This window comes from Canariomyces notabilis (genome assembly GCF_033297395.1).
Source record: "Canariomyces notabilis strain CBS 508.74 unplaced genomic scaffold N656scaffold_24, whole genome shotgun sequence".
Lineage (NCBI taxonomy): Eukaryota > Fungi > Ascomycota > Sordariomycetes > Sordariales > Chaetomiaceae > Canariomyces > Canariomyces notabilis.
In genome coordinates, this window is record NW_027041846.1 from 184,929 (window position 1) to 207,042 (window position 22,114).

Sequence of the window (22,114 nt, forward strand, 5' to 3'; positions counted from 1 at the left end):
AACCCCTAATGTTCACCTACTCACACTAGACTACCTACATATCAACTTCGTATGCATGCAGTGTACCTCCGTATGTACTGCATTTACCTTCCGGCCGGTCATGGTGTTGAGAGTCTGTTGATTGGGAGTCAGGCGTTCAGCCCAACGGAAAAGGTCAGCCGCAGCTACCCAACCCTAACCCTTCTTCATCACAGGCCTTCACCTTAACTCAACGTGCGTCGCGCCAGTGGGGCATCAGCAATTGACGCAAGGCTCTTTCTCGAATCTGACTTGATGAGCGAGGTGAGGCTGTGATCTCATCATCTGAGTAATTATGTTGGAGAAAATATGAAGCGCTTCACACTCTCGGCTGCGGGCGCATTTAGACAGCCACAAGCACTGCAGCGTCATGTCCGCCACGGTTGCTCTTGCAGCCACAGATTGCGCGTACCTGGGATAGAAAATAGGGCGTTTTCAGTATCAACCCGGCGCCGTTCTGACGTGCTCCCCTTCAACAAATATACCCTCCCAGCCGGGTACAAGCCGGGTCCCGGCGTTGACCTTCCCGCCAGAATGAGCAACAGCTCTCCAGAGACCCCGCGGCGGCGGACGGCCTACATCGCGCTGGGCAGCAACATGGGCGACCGCATCGGCTGGATCGAGAAGGCCTGCAACGAGATGGACGCCCGGGGCATCAAGGTGAAGCGGACGAGCAATTTGTGGGAGACGGAGCCCATGTACGTGCTAGACCAGGACAGATTCGTCAACGGCGCCTGCGAGGTTTGTTGTCAGCCTTTTCAAACACACCCACACACGCGCTTCCTGACTGAGCCGTAGCACGCTAGGTCGAAACGACGCTGGAACCCTTGGAGCTGCTGGATGCGCTCCAGGACATTGAAAGGTCGCTTGGTCGCAAGAAGGTCATCGACAAGGGGCCCCGCAACATTGATCTCGACATCCTCCTTTACGAGAACATAAAATTCAGCCATGAGCGTCTTACCATTCCCCACATTGGCATCCCGGAGCGCGAGTTTGTCCTGCGACCCTTGGCCGAGTACGGCCCCTTTTTTTCCTCTTGACTGGATCGGCCCCCTTCTAATTTCCATTCTAGGCTCATCCCGGACAAGCCCATCGACCATGACCGGCCCTGGCGCGTGACGCGAGACTACCTCGACGCCCTCCCTCGCTCCCCAACGCCTCTAACCACCATGACGCCGCTCTCTCCGCACCACCCGCCCATCCAGGCCCTCAACCCATCCCGGAAAACGCACGTCATGGCCATCCTCAACATGACGCCCGACAGCTTCTCGGACGGGGGCCTCAACGCGCAGCGCGCGCCCGAGGACCTCGTGGCGACGGTCACGGCCTTCTTGGACGCGGGCGCGTCCATGATCGACATTGGCGGGCAATCGACGGCGCCGGGGGCGCCCGAGGTGTCGGTCGACGAGGAGCTGGCCCGCGTGGTGCCGGCGGTGGAGCTGATCCGCGCGCGGTTCCCCGCGAGCGGGGACCGGCCGGCGCTCATCAGCGTCGACACGTACCGGGCCCGCGTGGCCGAGGCCGCCGTGGCCGCCGGCGCCGACATAGTCAACGACGTCAGCGGCGGCTCCATGGACCCGGACATGCTCCCCACCGTGGCCCGTCTCGGCACCACCGTCTGCCTGATGCACATGCGCGGCACCCCGGCAACCATGGGCCGCATGGCCGAGTACCCGGACAGCGAGGGTGGGCTGATCGCCGGCATTGCGAGGGAGCTGGTGGCCAGGGTGAAGGCGGCCGAGGAGGCCGGCGTGAGGCGGTGGCGGATCGTGCTGGACCCGGGCTTGGGGTTTGCCAAGGTTGGGCGGCAGAATGTGGATGTTCTGAGGCATCTTGACGAGCTGAGGGGGTGGCCTGGCTTGGAGGGCCTGCCGTGGCTGGTTGGGTCCAGCAGGAAGAGCTTTATTGGCAGGGTTACCGGCGTGCCGACGCCCAAGGAGAGGATCTGGGGGACCGCGGCGACGGTTGCGGCTGCTGTGCAGGGAGGGGCGGATGTGGTGAGAGTGCATGACGTGAAAGAGATGGCGCAGGTTGTTATGATGGCAGATGCGATCTGGCGGTATTAGATCGAGCGAGAGGTGGGCTTTTCATCAACATCGGGTCGGACCTCGTATGGTGAGGGGAAGCTGTATGTGCTGTACAGTGCAAGGTTCAACAGATTAAGTACTAGTAGCAAGTGGGAAATGGTCATTTGTTTGGGACACTAGGGTAACAAATGGCAGACAGGATAGCCTCGCGGCTATTACACGATTATAATGTACATTGTTTGTCTGAAGTATCGGCGCTATCAACGCTGCTGGGACTCCATGGCTGTTCCTCCACTGAGAATGCCTGGGATCATCTCAGCTGGTTGGCATCTTCCTGGAAGGAACTGCTCAGTAAACGCTCTAGTATGGAACGCCGATATTCGAGTAAGTTGGCTAGCACCTTCTGCTGCTGCAGGAAACTTTACCCGAGGGCCTCAAGTAGGGTTTAAAGGAGGCTGCGTCCATCAATCCGAGCGAGTGGACTCTGGCGTTGCTCAGAGACTATCAACAGTGTTGACCGGCTCAGGGGCTCGCCCTAAATCTACGAAAATAATGATAAAATTTTACCTTCGACTAGGAAAGAGAAGGATTTTATATTCGGGCTGTCTTAGATCATGATGTCCGCATCGTACTGAACGCATGAATTCTTAGGAGCCCTGCACCAGCATCACCTTGGACTCTGGCAATGGCAACAATTCAGGGCAATGATATCTGTCCGCTTGAACAGTTCAAACTGAACGCTACGTTGTATGGAATGCTACAGTGGCCGTTCTTTCGACAGACGCGGATTGTCTTCTCTGGGTACCAAGTTGCCGACATGATCCTGGTGTTTCACTCGCGATCCCAGATCGCTCTCCTCCATCCTGAGAACAAGTCCTTGATCTTCGTATGGTTAAGAGTTCATTGTTAGTACTTGATTATATTAGCTTGCTCAATCTTCGGATCTTTACTGCTCTATCTGTAGAGCAGAAGGTGGCCATTAAGAACCGAACTGGATGACTGGAACGGAGACTCTATGGCACAAGGGAAACTCCGTATTGTCTTGTCGTCTCACCACGATTTACGTCCTGAAACATGAAGCAGGATCTTTCTGTCTTGTTGCTGAACTTGGCGCCAGATCTGCTGTCATTATCCCATGCACCAACATGGCAAGGTGTAGCAGGGATTTGTTTACGTTTCAAGCGCTCTATATGCATCATTGACTTCACGAACGATCAGACTGCCGGACTCCAGCAACATATTTCCTACGGGGCGCTCTAAAAAGCATTCGTCGCAGGATGTTCTAACTGCACACAACCTTTTCTGCATGTAAGCATGGCTGAACTCCGTACCTAAGCATCTGAGTAACGGTAAACAAAGGGCATGGCAACCGAACCCCTATTCTACATACCGGATGCTAGGAGTTTTGGACTTCCACGCAGACCCGACAGCTTCAAGTTGCCCCTGGCATACTGAGTCAAGCGACTAAGCGCCTAATTTCCTTCCAATCTCTTCCAAACGTTACACCGCGGCAAATGAAGAATCTCGGTCGTATCCTCCTTGACCCACAGGGCCATGCTGACGAGAGATTTCACCTGCCGCGTCGGACCAGCCACACCTAGGCATCCTTCTGCTAGTTCCATGCTCGAGAGCTCGCACAGGCACGCAAGGTAAGTACGATAAATGGAACACATGCAGCAGGCAGCATCTATGACATATCATCTGTGTGTCCTAGTTTGGGGGCAGGACTGCATGAGGGGCGGCTTGCGGTCGGTGTTTGCTCCAACTTTGAACGAGGACGGTGCGTGCATGGGCAGGTTTTAAACCGGGTATGGCGAACTTGTGGTTACGAAAGGCGTCAATGGAAGACATAGTCCGAGGGTTGTGGCTCTCATCCATGATGGCTCCTACTAGTATTCGGCCATGCACGTGTAGTGTACGACGCTCGGGTTTGTCTGACATCAGATCGAGCCCCCGGGGAAAGCTGTTCCACGTTCCCGGGTAGGCCGATCAAACCTTGCAGGCATCCAATTGCCAGCGCTCAGTGGCCGTTGATATCCAAATCATTGCCGAGAGAACTCTGCCGATCCTACTAGCAGCATCGACCACACCGGGAACAAACCCGGCAGCAGCCATCTCACACCCTCACGTCCTGTAACAGCGCAAACAAACTGGAACTACCCCTTCAGTTCTGCACACCTACAAGCCAAAGGGCGCCGTAATCCATTCACCTGGCTTTCCGCCATGCTGCTTGAATACACCTGCCCCCCTATTTACTTCTAGACACAGGCTGTGCCCTGAAAGTGCCAGGAGGTACTAGTAAGGTGCATGTAAGCAGACGGCGACAGCATTCGCGCCGTTCCTAGCTGCCCGTAAATGCCGGGAGGACTCGGAGTGCCATAACATGATTGCGCTGGGGGCCGGCTTCTGCTCACCCGATCCACACCGAGTCACAAATGTCTTGTTGGGGCACTCGATTCAGCCCGCAGCAACCGTGTAGCATTGTAGCATCTTGAGGTGGGAATTAGGGGCCCAGCCTCGGGTCCCTACATACCAGAGAGTAGTTAACGTACCAACACTGGAACCCCCAACTGTGGCCCCAGCAGCCTCGCGAAGCAGACCAAGTGATAGCCGCTGCAGCAGCAAGGGAGAGAAATCACAGTAGCAGCGAAGGCGGCCGACCGAGATATAACGGCATCAGCCTCGCCTAACAGCCACCCTTTTTTGGTCGGAGGTAATTCCGGAGAGCATACCCAGATGCATCTCAGCCACTCGACGATCATCCCATCCATTTACCCAGCCAACACGCCCAACAAACCCACTGTGATCCCAGCCACGTGCCTGCATAGGTACCGCGCTGGCCGTGCAGTATCTCCCGTCTATTGCCAGAACTGAAGGCCATGGATTGATGAAGCCCCCGGTGGTGCGATTCGCGCAGATTGCGTCCAAGGACCCAGACAAAAAAACAAAATGGTGAGGAAGAAAAAAGGGGAGACAGGAGGAAAGCCGGCGAGAGCTCGCTGCAGGGCCAAGCACGGCTGACTGCATGCCAGACCGGTAGAAATAGAGGATTGTATGCCTAGCTGATTCCCCTACCACCGCTATTGGCCGACAAGCCGAGATACAGATACAGGTAGTAAGTAGTAATGGGAGCAGTAGTGAGAATAGAAGGAGGACTACTACCTAGTAGTAGCAGCCCTCTCTCTCCCAACCGCACATCACCACAGCAGGAGCCACCTAGCTAACTGCATTCACAATGCAGTTGGGTTAGGATTCACCCATTTCCCCATATTGTACTGTACACGAAGTGCTTTGTATACATACGGACAATATGTACCTCCTTAGGCCCATATCTAACTGCGCATGTCGAGTAGTGTCATGGCCATACATAGGTAGATTTCTGCAACGCAACCCACCCCGGCCATGCAGTCTTCTTGTGGAGGCGAGACGAGAGCCAACCGGAAGCGCCCCAATGATCCCAATCCGTTGAGCATTTTCTGGTTCAGACCCCTTGCTTAGCGTAATATGGTAACGTTGGAATACCAACGCGAATCAGAAAACGAGGGATACGAGACGAAATATGATCAGCGCCATGTGGACATGTACACTAGTGTATACTAGCGTAGCGTAGTGTAGAAGGATCGACTGACCAAGCCGATCGCCCAGGCCAAGCCACGCTCGGCGGCCATTCTTTGCGCACGGCCACTGGTAGGGCTGAAGAAAACCCACCGAAGTTACATACAAAACGGCTGTTCAAGGTCGAGGGAGCAAGAAACAAACAGGTCCTTACGTGTACACTATAATACATAGGTGGAGTATTTCAGAACGCAATCCCATTAACGGACCGCTAACCAGATACGGAACGTGCGAAATGTACAGTACTGTACCCGCCATGTGCGTAGTGGCAATTTTTAAGCGAGCAGCGCTTCTTTTCTGAAGCCATCATCGTTCGTAGTTTGGCGAGCCTCTTTTTCCCCAAGACTATCTCACTACGGAGATGTGTGACCAGTAATTCGACGACAAAGCTTAGAAGCGCCTCCAGTGATACCAAAAGAGTGGGCGGACCTCGGGGTTGGGTGAGACAGATCCCGCGCCAGTGGAAGCGTGGTTTTAGTGTACGAGGGCCCACTTGGCTGAAATCAAAAAGACCCAACGGAAAGCGAGAGAGGGTTTTCCTCTCTCTTGGAGAAAAGCTTTACTTTCAAAAATAAAGAGGGAAAGAAGAAAGTCCTGCACCCTACCGTGCCGGGCTCTGCAACGTGCACAATCTTTCCCTGTTAAGGGGGAAGAGAGAATGAGAGACTGGGGAGCCATCGGGCCTGGCTGTTCACCTACGGTATGCCTCCTATTGTCCCAGATGTATGTACTATACGTGTACAGTACAATACATACCTTACTTTGCAGTGGCAGACTTCGGTGTGTGGAGGGAATGATGCGCATGGTTGCATCTGCTTCCCGCGTCGCACCAACAAATCTCTATGTAGCGTATACTTCGTACACATGTGTGGTGTATTTCGCGAAACCCGAGTTCCAGCCACATTGTGGAACCCGGACCATGCGGGATCGACAGTTGACGGCGAGGGGCCGATCCGAGGGGGCACAGAACGGTAGTGTGACAAAGAGACAAACAAACCTCTAGTGTAAAGGCGAAAACAGGAAATGGCATGGGCCGTACACTAGTAAATGCGGCGGATCGTGCCGGATGAAAACTAAGAAAGATGGGCGGGGATGAGGTGCACCAACATTGATCCGCCCGGCTGGGGTGATGTTGCCTGAAAGGACTCTGCGTCTGATTGAGCATCTGCCAAAGCGCTTCGGCGCGCGGGTGCCCGCAGACCTGATGTTGCACGAATAGCTGTCACCACCTTTTGACAGTCAAGCGGGCCGTGGTGCGAAGCGCGCCTTCTTGGCAGACCGCGGCTCTCTCGGCCTCTGAACCAGACGCGTAAGTGCCAACCGTGCTGATGCCTCTAGAATGCATTTCGCTCGCTGTTGGCCAATCTCGTCGTCAATTACCGTGCTGCAGCAGAGATTGGCCGTTGAAAATGGAGGAAATGTTGGGAATTAGGACATGGGTCGCTGCGACGCTGACAATTTAATCTGATTAGCCATGGCCCATGGGTACGCCAGCCAGAGCACCGTTTTCCTCTTCCACGGCGTGTCGGCCGAGTGTGGAAGCAGATCAATCAATCCCTCTAGCTTGGATGCCAGGGTTGCCTATTAATCTCGCCGAGGCTCGTCCGTCCCGCCCAGCCATGATTCCTATCATGAACTCTAATCAACCTCCATGGGGCGAGGTAGAGATTGAGGGTCGCGGGAAGGGAGGTTTTGTGACTGTGGAACGGCCACTGACGGCGGGTCTTGGCGGCGACGAGCGAAACCAACCGGGCGTTCCTCGGTGACATGGTTGACACAGTGGGGTTCGACGGGGGAGTCCAGCGCGAAGTGGAGTGAGCATGGGTCTGCGGACACTAATTTGGGTGATCGCTGTCTTCCTTTTGACGGCTGTTAAGTCCCGAAACTTTATTCAGACAACAGACCAGTGCCAGCTGGCCCAAGACGACCGGGTACTGCCGATGTTGCATCCTTACCTCTGCAACGCTGGGCAAGCAGCGCCATGTGCCGCACAACCAAGACGACCGGAATGCGAGCGCCGAGCTGCCAGTGCTCAGCTCGCAACAGCTGCGGGTCTCCGGGTGGGGCATCTCGGGTCCGTGTCGGCTGAGGTCCGCTCCTCGCTCCGCTGTCGCATTCTTGTGCTGTTTGCTCCTGCTGCCTGGCGACGGCCATGCGTTTCAAGAACCAGGGAAACGGGGAGTCTTGTCAGCTTTGGACCCCAAAACGCGAAACGATCGATTTCCCCCTGCACCTGCACCCGCACACCGACGCCACTCTGTGGCTGTCGCTGCTGTGTCTCCCAATTGCTCTCGTCTGCGGGGACGCTAACGCCCTTCTACCAGTTTGTCGGGACTGGCTGGGGGGTAAGAAGGGCATTTTGGTGCGCCTGAAGTCGCTTTTCGGCGCTAAGATCAGCGAACAAGCATCGACATGACCAAGGCAGCGGCCAGGAAGCACGTTTCTACCGCCTTTCTGCGTAGGTTGAGGGCGATTGAATCTCAGTCTTGCTCTTGCTTCTTGGCAGGCTCAGCAAACAGCCGTTCGTCTGTGCCGTCTCCGTGCCCATCCACCATCTGCGAGGTCCTGGCCAAGCTCTGGTGGTATCTTGGCTGCCTACCCCCCCAATGAGCGCCGGGTTGCGGGTGTTTCCCACCTGAATAGCAATCGTATCAAGATCGAGGCGGTGCAGTAGCAGCTCAGGCATTCTAAAAGCTGTTCTGGCGCGATGGGGGCTGGTGCACGTGTGTACTGTTAGTGTACGTCGTCTGATTCCGCTCCAGCTCGGTTCATGCAAGTCATTACGGGGGTCAGCCCGGCGCCTTCGGCAGATGGGCGGATAAGCGGTGTGACACAGTCAACGTGCATCACCGGGCGCCCCAGTAGCGGGACCAGATGCGGGACCGGGCTTGGAGAATGTGCTAAGAGGTCAGACAGAGGACCGATGAGAAGGAAAATAGGAGGGTGTGGCAGACCGATGCGCATTCCTCCAAGGGTCTGGCAGTGGGGATATTAGTATGATTTGCTGATTTCATGGCCGCATTTCCCTTCTGGGCTATCTATGGAGCTTGTGTTTCGTTCGGTGTGTTGGTTTGCATCGTCTCTGCCACTGTAGGAATTAGGACGGAGGTATGCGGGAATATCTGTACTATCCATTTGCTGCAGCTTATCCCCCCTCTTTCCGCAGGCAAGGCACTCTCAGCTGAGCATCGTATGGAAAGTGCGACCCTTGCTTACATAACAAACTGCTGGGTGTTAAGCGTTCCGTTCCTTCTTCGTCCTTCTGTGTAAGGCGCCTTAGCTACAGGCACGCGCCGTGGGCTTGCCTCCTCGCGCATTTTGGTTCATGACCCTCTCCTCCGGCAAGCTGTAGGGAGACGAGATGCGGACAGCGGTGTTACGATGTACTCCTGTCTCCTCCTAGATCTATGATGTCTAAGTCACAGGGCAACATGATCCTCTGAATTGAGCTTCTCTAGACAACCAGATTGCTCCTAGAGCGTTTGTCCTGACCTTTGTGTAACTCCCCGGTGATACAGAGAAAGGAAGTACCTAACTACACTACGGCAGGCGCTGCGGGGTAGTACCGCGTTAGCAACGGCTTGGCGGTGCATGAGGAGCGCCACATAAGACGGGACCTTCCGCATAGTTACCCAATGGGAAGCGGCGAGTCGAGTCGAGGGTGAGTTCCATTACGGTATGGACGTTGGGGACAGATGGCAGCGGGCGGAAGGGGAGTTGTATTTCCTAGCGTAATGTTAAAGAAGACGAAACCTGTCTACCTACCTAAGACTCTTGCCCTACTATTAGCATGTGATTTAGGTAACTGTAGATACCCTGTCCTACGCCACTATCCCGAAAACACTGGTATTGCTTGTCCATTGCTTCAACAATAGCCAAATGGGTCTACCTTAGTGTAGTTTCGAATCCTTCGAGTTTGTTTGCCGTCTCTGTTTCTCACTCATCTGTGTAACATTATTTGCCACAATAACCCTGGTCCTCAGACAGGCGTTGGCCCTGGCATTACACTTACACTCACTCGCAGAGGGGGAAAGGGAATTGTACACAAAAAGGGGACAGAAAGGTGAGTTTGGTAGCTGCCTCATAAGAAAAGGAGTTCAATGACTTACATCGGAAGAAGGTCAAAAGAGCTACGGTGATAAAGAAAAGGAAGTGAACAATAAACAAGAAACAAGCTAAAAGGACCGCGGATTAGGGGGGTTGCCGCCTGATTCCCAGACTCTATCGTGCGCATAAGCCCAGGTGGCTTCTACCTCCCCCTTGCTGCAGTGGTTGGCTTGTCTGTCTGCTTTGACCGTTGAGGGACTGCCGTGGCCCTGTGAGCCCAACCTCCGACGTAAAGCCCGGCGCGCCCAGTTCAGCCGAAAGGGTGAACGAAAATAGTAGTATTGTCCCATGCCATGGCCGTCCGTCTTTTGGATGTCGTCAACATGAAGGTGAAATAAACAAAAGACACCGCGACATGAAGCTGAAAAAGACCGATTGTCGGAGCCGAGAAGGGTGGAAAAGCAGAGTGGGCGCGAACGACTCGACTACTGAGATGATGCACCGGGTATCCCCTCGCAATGCTGCCTGCCATGTTGTTTCGTTTGTGGTCCCTTTGTCCCCATCTCCATGTACCTTAGGAAAGAAAAACATTGCGTTTAGCAAGTCCCGATCTTGAGAGGTAAGGAACTCTGCCATTCAGAGGCGCCGGGTTTTGGACTGTGGCTGTTGCATCGGCTGCAATTCAACTGAAGCGTAGTGTAACCTCGAGTCCAAATGCGCCGCCAATATCCCAACCCATTTCCTTCACATTATTCGTAGCAGTGGTCCCTAAATCTCGATTCCATGATTTCCACATTGCGCCAACACAGCCCAGTTTCTTCGCGCCAGACTCCCTGGTCTTCCGTCCGTCTAAGTGATACTGTGCGTGTCCGTCCGAGTAAAAAAATAAAATAAAAAAAAATTAAAAAAACAAAAAAACCAGAAATCCTAAAGCGATAACCACAACATAAACCTGTTCTCCCATACTGCGGTGGGCAAGCTTGGCTTTTTGTTTTTTTGTTTTTTCCTCCTTACTCATTTCCTTTTGCTTTTCTCGTTACCCTTAATGCATCGCAGATCAAGGTGGTGCTCAATGATAAACCAATCATGTGGACAGCCAGCCGCTCCCTTCCTACGTCATGCTCATAGTCGACGTCGACGGTGGTGGGATGAGGGTGGGATATTGGCCGTTCGAAGCCGATTTGCCTTCAAAGCGCCCACAACGCGGTGAATAGTATGGCCCGTTATGGTAGAACAGACTTGGCAGCCCATTTTCCATCTCAGGCTTGACCTTGGTGGGATCGAAAGCCCCGTTCATCGAGTTCGCGGTATTGCCTTCGGAGACGTCGTTCCGTGCGTGCGAGTAGAGCTCCACCTGCTGGTGATGCCTCGGGTCTTGCTCGCCTTCGTAGATCGTTGCCGGATAGTATTGGTAGCTTTTCGTATCCGTAATGGCTTTTACCTCCTCGGCCGAGATCATAGGTTCCATTGTCAGTTCGTGGTGGTGGCGCGTGCCACCATAACCGCTAGAGCGCGGGTCGTAGCCCTGTCCGTATCCTCCTCCGAGCATGGAGGAGCCGGTAGAGTATTCGGTGGGACCGAGTATGCCCGTGGAGTAGCCGCCGCCGCCGCCGCCGCCAATGCTGCCGCCGCCGGAGCCGCCAGGGCCGCTGCTCGCGCTGCCCCTTCTCTCCGACTGGTAGTGACCCGGCGAGCGCCCACGCACAATCATCTTGGCCGACTTCCTGTAGGCAACCTTGACCCACTGCTCGCCACCGTTCTGCTGCCCGACATCGGCCCAGAGCTCAACAAGCAGGTGGTAGTACTGCTGGGCTGCCCTCCTCTTTCCGTTGTTGGCTGTGGCTTGCTTAAACTGGATGCGCTCAAACGTGTGCTCGGTTGGCGCTGAGCCCTGCTGCGACGGTGGCCCGAACCCTTGTTCGTACCTCGACGACGAGCCCAGGCTTCCGTCTGGGCCCGCGTAGAGGCTCGTCAGGGCGTGATGGCTGGCTTGCGGCGGCCTTGCCGTCAGACGTACCTTTTCAGGCTTGGCGATGGGACCCTTGTCCCGCTTGGGCGTGTGCTGAACCAGCTCGATGGTGTGGCTGTCATTATCCGATACGACGGCCGAGATGCACATGGCGAACCCGTACACGATATACACTTGAGTGGACCCGTCCGGCATGAAGTGTATGGGTGCGCTATGTATTGTTGGTGATATCGAATACGAGCAGACGCAGGAGAAGTAGTTGCGCCGATAGCACGTCCAATCGTTGTCGGCCATAAAGAAGCCCTTGTCAATAAGGCCATTGATTTCGACCTTGATTGCGGTCGCCTGCGAGTCGGCATACGAGAGGTGACCCAGCATTACGACGGAGCCCAGAGGCGGGATGTTCTGCTGGGTCTTGGACCCGGGGTAGCCGGCGTCCATGGTGAGCGATGCGTATGATGCCGAGCTGCCCGTTGGCGAGAGGGGGTTGTGGCGTCGCAAGGTCGAGTAGGACGGAGCCCTCTGGACGTGATGGTCCGGCCTCCTGAAGCCCGGTGTGGCCGACGAGTAGAGGTCTCGGGCGCTCAAGTGCGTTCCTGGATGCGGCAATGCTGCGGGCCGAGGGGCATGTGCCATGCCCTGGCCAGACGTGCTATTGCTACAGCTGTAAGCGCTGGAGGAGAACGGGTGCGCCATGGCACGGGGAGATCATAACGACGGGATGTAAGTGCGACGTACTTGGTGCCCAGTCGAGACCTGACATCCAGAGTGGGAAAGACGGGGGGAGCGGGACTATAAAAGTGGCCGCTCTCAGGGGAGTACGGCGTGACGGACGGCGCGGGGATCGGTGGGATTAAGTTCAGATATGAGGAAGGCTGGGTCGGTGTTTCTAGTGTCGATAGCGAGCCAGTGGAGCCCTGGGAAAAGCTGTGTAGGCGCACACCGGGTCAGCATTCACGCAGCCAGGCTTCAGGATTATGCACGGCGTAAGAAGAGGGAGGGGTGTGTGTGGAGGGAAGCTGGTTAGCTCCCGTCCGGGCTGGGCCTCCCCAGCTCTTGTGTTTCCATGCTGGTCCTTGTGCAACTCCAAGTGCTGGCGGTACTACGGTGTCGTAATACCGGCGCACGAGTGTTTTGCAAGGGGACGCAGCGACTAGTGGTATTCGGGAGAACGAACATAGGCGCATGCGGCAACGGATGCGGGAATAAGGCTCACTAGAGATCGATCCTAGGTAGCACCTCTAGAACACGATGAAGCACCCATGGTCCCCGTACTGCAGCGGTGGGTGACGAGGGGAACGGACAACGCCAACAGCACTGGCAAGAGAAAACTTTGGAGCCAGCAGACGGTTGTGGAGGCTGGGGAAGGGGGGAAGAGACTCTGGACTGTCGACCGTGGTGTCTGTGGGAGCTTATAATTTGCACTTGCTTTAGGAATCTAGGATCTTAGGAGGAAGGGTGCGTGCCTCCGAGGGGTAAATCGCGGCCAGGTCCTTTGAAGGGGACATAATGCAGGAAAAATAAGGGTGTAAGTTGCGGATGGAAGGCCAGGTATTTGAGAATTGGGCTCGTCCTGAATCCGTACAGCGGTCCAAAGCGAAACCAATGAGAGAAGAGGGACAGATTTTACGTACCACATGTCAGTCGGGGCTGGTATCTCGAGATAATCCAGCCCGGAACCAGACGACGGCGAAGGCTCGACAAAGTCCTGCAGTGAAGACGCACCTGTTAGAGCAATGATGCCATGTTTTATTGGTTTCTCTTTATCTTTTCCCCTTTCGCCTGGCTAGTTGGTCACGTCTCGTTGTTCCTCGGCCAAGAAGGAACTCGCGACGGGTTGCAGCACGATGGGAGCAAAGTTCAGTAGATAACAGAACGAGACGGTGCTCAGGCGCCTGCGACAACGACAGAATCTCCTCTCAGCTCAACCCAAGAAGCGCCGATTCCAGGGCATGTCTGATTGCGTGTAGTTGGCGTGCCGGTCAGAGGGCGTGGACTGTGAATTGAAACCTGTGGCGCATAAATATCTTAGTTAGCAGTAGCAGCAATGTCAGGCCGGCCTCAGTACCAGAGGAATCATGGAATGGCCAACTGAGACGCGTAAAAAAGTAAAAAAAGAGGAGAGTGAGCAAAGAGTAGCGGTGGGGGCTAGGCAAATGAAGAGGCAGGACATTGAATGGGATTGAAACCGGGGAGCGAATATGGGTAAGGCAGAAAAGAGACAAAATGTTTGCTCTGTGCTGATGCCGTTTTCCTGCTGCTGGCTGACAGGCCAAAGTGGACGACTGTAACGTCGAGGCAAGTGTGCGTGGTATACCTTGGGTAGGCGAGCCTTGTATGTACATCTGGTACCAAGAGGTACCGATGCACCTGCAGGGGTACATGCCGGGACCATTCTAAGCCGGCCTCGAGCATCGAGAAAACATGGGTACAGTAGGCGCGCTTGACCGGCCGGGGTCCCCTTGTGGGTTGCACACAGATCCCCCCCTCCTCAACTTTGAAGACCTGCATCCCCGTCGCTCATCGACCACACCCACCCCCCTCCGCTGGTGTTGTTGGCGCCCGGCTGCGGACGGGATATATTTGCCATGTACCGGGGGCCTTCGGAGAATGGCCGCAGAGCACGGCGGAGTATAAATAAATTTCAAGGTAATCGCTGGAAACCTGGGATTCATATGAACGAAAAACCTCCCCCACTGGTGTGCCGGAGCATCGTCCTGGCAGCAAGGGTCACGCTTTCCCCGGGTCCTGGCCCGACGATCGGAAAGGGCGGGGCCAAGCTAAAATAAATGGACTGCCTAGCAAACGGCGCAAATGCGATGTGCTTAATTACACAGGTGCGCAGTGGGTTCCAGCCTTGTCGGTCGAGGCCAGGACAGAGATCGAAAAAAAAAAGTACATTGTGCAGGGTTGTGATTGTGGCTCGAGGCTGTCACTGACCTTTAGGTGGCCCGCAATTGCTGCAGGCTCTGCCAATTGTTATTTTCGTCCCCGCTCCATAGCGCATACGCTTGATATACGTTTGATTGATTCGGAGAAAGATTATCGATGTTGTTCGGAGCAGGGAAGCCATGGTCGTCGTCGATGGTAGAGGCACAAAGATTGCGGAGAAACAAAAATGTCACAAACGCAAGCGACAACGGTATTTACCTTGGGAATTTGCTGATTCATGCGAGATGTCTCCGCTCCGGCCGCGACTTACGAGTCGCTGCCGTCGAAGAAGTCGGAAAAGCGTTTGTCGCGCCTGCAAGATATGCTCCAAACCATAGTCAGCTCAACTGTGCCGTACGGCCAGCCGTAGCGATCCGATCAGTCTGCCATCCGGGGCCGAGCCAAGTCACGAATCGACTCGACAGTGTGTGCTAGCTTTAGCGGTGATTTGGGCACGGCGGCCTGCGGACACCAGGCAAGGCGCTGAGAGCCACCCGAACAGTGGCCGACGGGATTGGATCATTGGCTGCTGAAACGGGGGACCCTGCAGGGCTCTTTTTTTCGAATTCTCCGTCTTCGTCTCCTTCCCAAACTGCCACTGCTTGCCTTGCGACAGAGTCTCTCAACGAGGGGATTGGCTGACTTACAACCGGAGGGGCCCTTGTCTGCCAAGGCCACAATTTACAACCCCCTGTATCTTGTTGAGGAGGTCTTTGTTTCTTCACCTGACTGACGAGTCCCAATCTGCGTCAGCGGACCGGGCCAGAATCGATTTTCGCAAAGCCACCAGGCGGCTGTGACAGAGGCTCGGTGAAAGTGACCTGTAAGGTCAGGTGGATCGGCACTATCACTCCCTGTAATATCGAGATTGATAGGAGCACCCGAACGAGGCCGAGGATCGACGAGAACCACCGGGTTCGGGGTCTGCAGCACGCAGCGCCCTTGCGCAGTCGCCTCTCGGAATATGTCGACTCTCTGGGTCCCAATGTGTCAGTCTTGTTAGCTTCTGCGCCCTGAGCTGTGGGCAAGTACCTGCCGGCTCGGGTCCAGTACTCGTCCTGAGTTCTCGACGTTCGCTCTGATTTGTTCGGCGTACCGTACTTCCCGCGCGAAAGTCGGAATCCGCAGTGTTGATCAAATGTACCAGCAGTCGCCGTAGGGATGTCCAGACGGAAGAGGCCTGAAGCACATATGCGGAGCGAAGCAAGGCTAACAACTCTGCTTACCTCGGAGTATTCCTCAGAACATACACCGTTAAAAGCAAGGCAAGCTCGTCGAAGACTAATCGCTGTTGCCGATGGCCGAAACCCCCGAATGGACGTCTTCGATTGGTACTGGTAACCGGAGGTGTTCTTATTGGGCTCCCGAAAGCTGATGGTTCGTGTCCTTCCAGAAGCCTGTGACTGTCGTGATGACAGGTTGCTAATTTCTTCCCGCTCTTGTCTTCCCTTGCGTCGACGTAAGCGTGCGGTGCACACGGTTCCGACTGCAGGATCTCCGATGGTGCTGCTCTCTGGAAGGCGTCGTCGAGATCCTGGCGTAGTGGCTGGCTAGAGCGCACACGCGCGAAGGGTACGTAGGGCTGCTTGCCGGAGTGCTAGCAGGCACCGTGTGGTAGCACAGCGAGTCGGAGATGTGGCTTTACCCTAGCGCATCCAGCACTGGAAGGAAAACAGAACGCTCAGCAAGAGAATGGCGGAGTTGGGGAGATGAATTCTCCGCCTTCTTATCCTGGATCAGCAGGTGAGACTGTGCGAGAGTTGAGAGACAGCAAGAGGCGGACAGGGTGGCCGGTGTTAGAAAGTTCTTCCTCGTCTTCATAAATAAACGAGTCCAGACCGGACTTTAATAGACTCAGAAGGGCAAGAGCTGATAGGGGTTAGATTGCGCCTATCCGGGTCATTGCCCAGTTACTGGTATTTGAGGCCCATTGGTGGACCTTGTAAGTTTGTGGACTACATAATCCTCAGCGGCCAGCTCGAAGCTGGGCAAAGGACCGCACCGAAGTGGTAAAGCAGCAAGCCGCTCGAGTTGCAAATCAATGAGTCGTGTGGACTTGGTGGCCAGTGCCTCGGCCAAGCAAACCCGGCCAGATGCTCAACACGGCCTTCTCCGGCATCAAGGGGTCGTGCCTGGTCCTTGATAGCTCGGAGCGCATCTAGCTCTGTTGGCCCTGTCAGGGCAGGACAGGTTGAGTGTCACGGCTACTGCGCTCAGTCCTGCCCGATCCACTCGAGCAAAACGGAACCCTAGCAGCCAGTGAGTGCCGGCCTCGAGGGATGGGTGGTAAAGGGTAAAGGTATGCTTAATCGGCACCGTGCCCCATAGTCCTGCGATTTCGCCTTTCATGCATCAGCTATGCAAGCACCCTACTAGTAAGGGCCCCTTACCGTGCTGGATAGAATGGTCGGCCCACATACATCTTTGAGTGTAAGTAGAACGATCCGCCTTGACTAGGGGATAATCCACACACGGGTAGCTGCAGACACATGACAGGTTTTTCGCCATCAGAAAGTCAAGTTCCTCCAGCCATTCATGGTGTCACCTTCAGTACTGCCCAGCCCTGAGGGGAGGTGCTCGGGAGCACCCCTTGTCCCTGGACGAGGGTGCGACGACAAAAAGGGGTAAGCCAGCCGATGACTCGGCGTTACCCAACCTCCAGAGAATGTACCCATTCTGTGTTGTCTCGAGACGGCGGATGCCGAGTCAACGTGCCCGATGCAGTCATTTTGGAACGCAGCAAACTAGAATTCTCGTTGCCAGTGCTCTCCACCCTTCGGCCCTATAGTCTTGGTGTGTTTCGGCAACGGCCGACAGAGCCATGCAAGACCAGAGACGAGGCCATCCAGCATTGTCCCACCCGAGGAGCGGGTTCTTCACCCGACACGTGAAATTCGGCGACTGGGCCGTTCTTTTAACATCGTACCAGGCCAATCTCCTGCAGCTCCCTCGTGCGGCAACACCCAGTGGCGGGCCTAGATTTAGCTGCACGTTCATAGGGAAGTCACCGGAGTGACAGAGTATGTACACTGTCCGATGGAAGCCGGTATCGCTGACCCTGACTTCGGAAGACAACGAGCCAATTCTTGGCAGGTCCAGCCTTGCGTGAAGCGCACAACTTCCTTTTCTTCTCTAGGTGCGGACATGAGACGGCCAATAGACGCTTGGAGCATCCGACCATCCCCCGTCATCTCCCGGGGAGTGAGAGACGACTCGAGATAAATCTCAATTACCGCTGGGCCTTCTCAAAGAAGAAAAGCTTGGAAGACTCTCGTGTCTCTCTGATGCATGACGGATATGAGCTGATGGACATTGAGTGGGTGAATCGGGAGAGGGTTCGTTTGTGCAGGTTCCCGTCTGCTTCGAATCCACGTACCCGACGACCCGCCAATCCGATGGCAACTGGGCGCTTGCCCACGACGAGATGGAGGCGGACTGGCCCATTGTTTCAGATGCGATAGTCTTTCGGCCGTTGCGTCAGGCTCCAGAGGCGGAAGCCGCCTATGGTGATTGGCCGAGGCATGGAGGCGCAGTGAGTGCTCGCGATACTTTTGGCTGTGAGCTTGCAGTCTACTCCAACCGGCAGATATTGCGACGACCGTCTGTTTCCTGTTTCCCGGTTGGCTACAGGTAATCCCGGAAATCTCGATGGCTTCGGTCTAAGGCGTCCTATGCGCGGAGTAATCAGAGATGGCGTGGCCATGATTGTCGGGTCTGACGAATTCGCAGGGCGGCGATACTCACGGGGTAGTTGACTCGGATCGGGCCGTTGCTGTCAGAGAAATTCACCTGGCCAGGCCGATGGTTGCTGCGTGTCGCGATACAAGACAGCATGGCAGGTAGGACGTCTCACACATTGCCGTAGCTGCCACTCTGCGAGGTTCAGTCCGGTGGCCGGACCGTTGCCGCGGCCGTTGGGCGCAGAGCGGCAACTGCAACACAGCGGCCGCCTCTTGTGACGATGCTACATGTTGCTGCGGTCTCCAGATCTTGTGCCATGTGACATCTCATCTCGTCTCCCAGCTTTTCACAGACATGACGGCCGCCCTTGAGCAACATCGGCGGGCTAACCCACAATGTAATCTGGGGTCGAGCAGCTTTGTTTCACCTTTTTGCGGTCGGTCAACCAGCACGTCAGGCGAACCCAGCATTGTGACTTGCATGAACTGTCGGCAGTCAATTGCCCATCGCCGAGCACGGCTTCCGGCTGCACTGGGGCTGAGGGAGCCAAAATGCTCCTACAACACACACTACACCATCAAACCATCGAGGGCAACTCGTCCCCGCGGGAGCAGATCTTGGCTCGGTAGATTTCGGGGACGATCTCTGTGAGATTTGCGGTCGACCCCCGGGCTGCTGGAGGAGGAAGGCGACGGGAGCGATTCGGAGAAGGAAGGGTCGTGAACCCGAGGATAGCCTTGACATCCCTGCACACGGTCCCGAAGGCCGTTCCAGTCCCGTCCTCTGGCAAGGGATCGAACTCCATCATTCAATCCCCTTGGCCCCCTCTCCTGACTCTTGGAATTATAGCGAGGGTACAGTACCGTGGCCGTAACTAAGCGTTACAGGCAGGTGGAGGTAAGTGCAATGTGAGTATGCACGAAGTGGTATGCACGGTAGTGTGGTTCTGCGCTCGCTTTCCCGTCCCTGGTTGGAGTGGTGTTGGGGGTGGATAACGCCAAGCGCCTCCGTCCCATGCCTCTTTTGTTCCCCCGCTTTGTGGAGTCTGGCCAATCTCGATGTGCAGGGATATGTTAGCGTAACCGCAGAGCCAGGGTAGGAACGATCGAGTTTGCGAGACTAAACTGGGCGTGCCCCCACACCAAACAATTGATGATGAATTCGGGGTTCAATGCAGCTACGTAGGGTGCACTTACCCTGCTAGATGAAGTGAATTTGAAATCGAATAACATGGACAGTCCGCACTCACTGCAGCTCTCTCTTTCCAGTTCTGCAGGGGCTTGAGGTGCAGAAAGAGGGTCCTGCTGCCACGCTGCTCGACGAATGCAAATTAATTGCAATGGGTTTCCATGGAGCATCTCCGACAGCGCCAAATACAGCAACTACATAACTGAGGTAGATACATACGAGCGACAGAGTTGCCCGCCGGGCTGCGGTCCCGTCGAGATACAGCGAGGCTAAGCCTGATTCGACCGGTGCTTCGTCCAACAATTCGCGACTGCTTGCGCCAACATGCCGTTGCCTTCTTCTGGCACTGTCCTGTACCTCTACCTGCCTCTTTCTGTCCACCGTTGCACCCGCTTAACCAGGTCCTCGGGCCCGTATTGAAAACGGTACCCAGGTGACGAGCTTCTGGCATCCAGCGCCTCGCGACCAGATAAGAATCTGACCACAAAGCCCAGGAAGACGGTCGAAGGGAAGGGACAGCGCCCAATGGACAACCATAGGGTAGCCTGTAGCCTTATATGGACCCTTATCCGGTCGACTTCGCCGGGTACTGTCTGCGGCAGATTCGGCCTGCCCTGAGCTGGCGGTAATAGAGGCAATTGGTGGGGTGTTGCACAAGCCCGAGGTGCGTGGAGGGCGAGCCTGGATACAGTGGAATGTGGTGCAGACGGCTGCCCAGAAAACGGTGCCAACTGCTCGATTAATGCCCATTGCCCATATTTCTCTTACTTTGTTCCTGGCTCCTGGCCGCTGGCCCGGGCCATGGCAACGTTACTGATGCTATGGGTCGATTCTGGCTGAGCAGGTACCTCCCTTTAGCGCACCTATTCTCTGGTGTCTGCTTATCACATCCGACAGCCAGCCTCCAGCCAACGCGGCCAGCCATACGTGCGATCTCAACGACCCTGCCGCCAGAAAAATTTCGTAGCGCCGTTCACCGGCCTAAGTTAGGCATAAACCATGTCCGGCCTCGCATCTCGGCAAGAGTGGGTGCCCACGGCTCTTGATCAAATTGTTGGGCCCCTATTTTCATGGCTGAACAGAACACCTGCTGTTCTTGTTGTTGCCCCGGCACGCGCGTTTCTAAGACCTCCTCGAGCCTGCCTTCCCGGTGTGGACGCTTTGGAACCGTAGCTTGTCGTCCTCGCCCTGCGTCTGGCGCTGCGAGCTTGCCCCCTCGGGTGCGTCTTTGCTGCCCGATCAGCTAAGCTCGCCTTGCTGGATTCGATTCCCGCGCTTGACGACTTTGTTTCTACGGAGCACGGGATACCCATGTCGTGGCCGGCCTCGCTCTGCAGATGCAGATGGTGGGGCCCCCTTAGTCGAGGGGAGGGCTAGCGATGTCCTGCAACGTTTGAAGGACTTTGGGACAGGGCAGTACTGGCAGGTACATCGAGAAGCCCACAGGTACTTATCAGCCCCAGTGCGGCACGCTCTGGCTCAGGCGTTAAACGGGCTGAGGAATTACGAACGGTCGGCGGATTGTGCCGCCTGCTGTGTCTGAGGGACAGGGTATCCTTTGCCATACTGATTTCTTGCCGAACCCAGATTCCACCCAACACCGCTGGCTTTCGGTTCCCTCGCCCAAGTCAAATTATCCCTTCACGGAATGATGGTGGGCAACCGGAGCCATTCAGTAAACTGCTATCAGAGATTCTTCTCGTGGATTTCTTCAGCACTGTTATGGAGGTGGGTTGATCCTGACTGGTTCTTACCCTCCTATGACTTGTCTCGGGCCGCAGTATCTCGTCGACACGGTGCTGTGTCAATGTACATGCCGCTAAATGCTGCGAAGCTCTGGCGTATTGGCCCAGTTACTTCACCCTTTCGCTCCTTCACACTGCGTCTCAACCGCAGAGGTGCCCCACATGCACACCCCGATGCTGATATTGGATGAGTCAAAGCCCACGCCCTAAAAGCACCAGGACTGATTGGCGTCAGCGGTGTGTTGGGCTCCATTGAAGGTAGCGAGACCTCGTGATGATCTTTGGCCGGGCTAGGGTGTTCGAGACCTCTACGCTAGGTAATGGCAGTAGATGGCAGCGTTGCTGACCGAGAGGCCGTGTCTCCACGATCTGTCCGGTCAGCTAGGTTCGGTTAAGTTCCGAGAAACCAAATAACTGCCAATCAGCTCATAGGGCAGCGCTGGTTACACCAGGCAGACAGTCCTGGAAGGCTGCATGGAGCTTGAGATTTCCTCTGTCGAGCCATTTCCCTCGAAGTAAACCAAACCTTGACCCCCTGGCCTTTGACGACATCGGCCAAAGATTGGAGACCCAGCGATCGTTGGCCTAGTTGAGTTTTCTGAGAAGAAACAGCGGACACAGCCCGGGCCGAACGCAGATTGCTTCGTGTCGCACCAGTCACGGGTGATTTCATACACCCCGGCGCGCAATCAGCGGAAGATGACAACCCCTGACGGAAATCGCGAGCCTCAAGACGAAGAAACCGGCCCTTCGGGAGCCGCCGTCCGATATTCAGCTTTGTACATTCCGACAGTCCGACGAACGCAGCGGATCAGGCATAGACGGGTGCTAAAAGGGGCTCTGCAGCTGGATGAGGGTCAACTCGGGTTGTTCAAACTATTCCAGTTCATCCA

At 55.5% G+C, this 22,114-nt stretch overlaps 4 protein-coding genes across 4 annotated transcripts; 2 read left to right on the plus strand and 2 right to left on the minus strand.

Annotated features, from left to right (window-relative positions):
• Positions 1-243: 243 nt before the first annotated feature.
• N656DRAFT_782797 (Dihydropteroate synthase) lies at positions 244-2,267 on the plus strand. Its single transcript, XM_064815829.1, has 3 exons — positions 244-759; positions 825-1,033; positions 1,091-2,267. The coding sequence occupies exons 1-3, from the start codon at positions 328-330 to the stop codon at positions 2,082-2,084; spliced, it is 1,635 nt and encodes a 544-aa protein (XP_064667147.1). The 5' UTR covers positions 244-327; the 3' UTR covers positions 2,085-2,267.
• A 5,041-nt stretch (positions 2,268-7,308) lies between these two features.
• N656DRAFT_327088 (uncharacterized protein) lies at positions 7,309-8,068 on the plus strand. The gene has a single exon (XM_064809258.1). The coding sequence runs from the start codon at positions 7,481-7,483 to the stop codon at positions 8,030-8,032; it is 552 nt and encodes a 183-aa protein (XP_064667148.1). The 5' UTR covers positions 7,309-7,480; the 3' UTR covers positions 8,033-8,068.
• Positions 8,069-10,818: 2,750 nt separating this feature from the next.
• N656DRAFT_715665 (p53-like transcription factor) lies at positions 10,819-12,605 on the minus strand (the record flags this gene model as incomplete). Its single annotated transcript, XM_064812065.1, has 2 exons — positions 10,819-12,334; positions 12,415-12,605. Coding segments are annotated over 2 exons (1,707 nt in total), but the record flags the coding sequence as incomplete, so codon positions are not given.
• Positions 12,606-19,566: 6,961 nt separating this feature from the next.
• Positions 19,567-20,261, minus strand: N656DRAFT_782812 (uncharacterized protein). Its single transcript, XM_064815830.1, has one exon. The coding sequence runs from the start codon at positions 20,224-20,226 to the stop codon at positions 19,870-19,872; it is 357 nt and encodes a 118-aa protein (XP_064667150.1). The 5' UTR covers positions 20,227-20,261; the 3' UTR covers positions 19,567-19,869.
• Between the last annotated feature and the right edge of the window lie 1,853 nt (positions 20,262-22,114).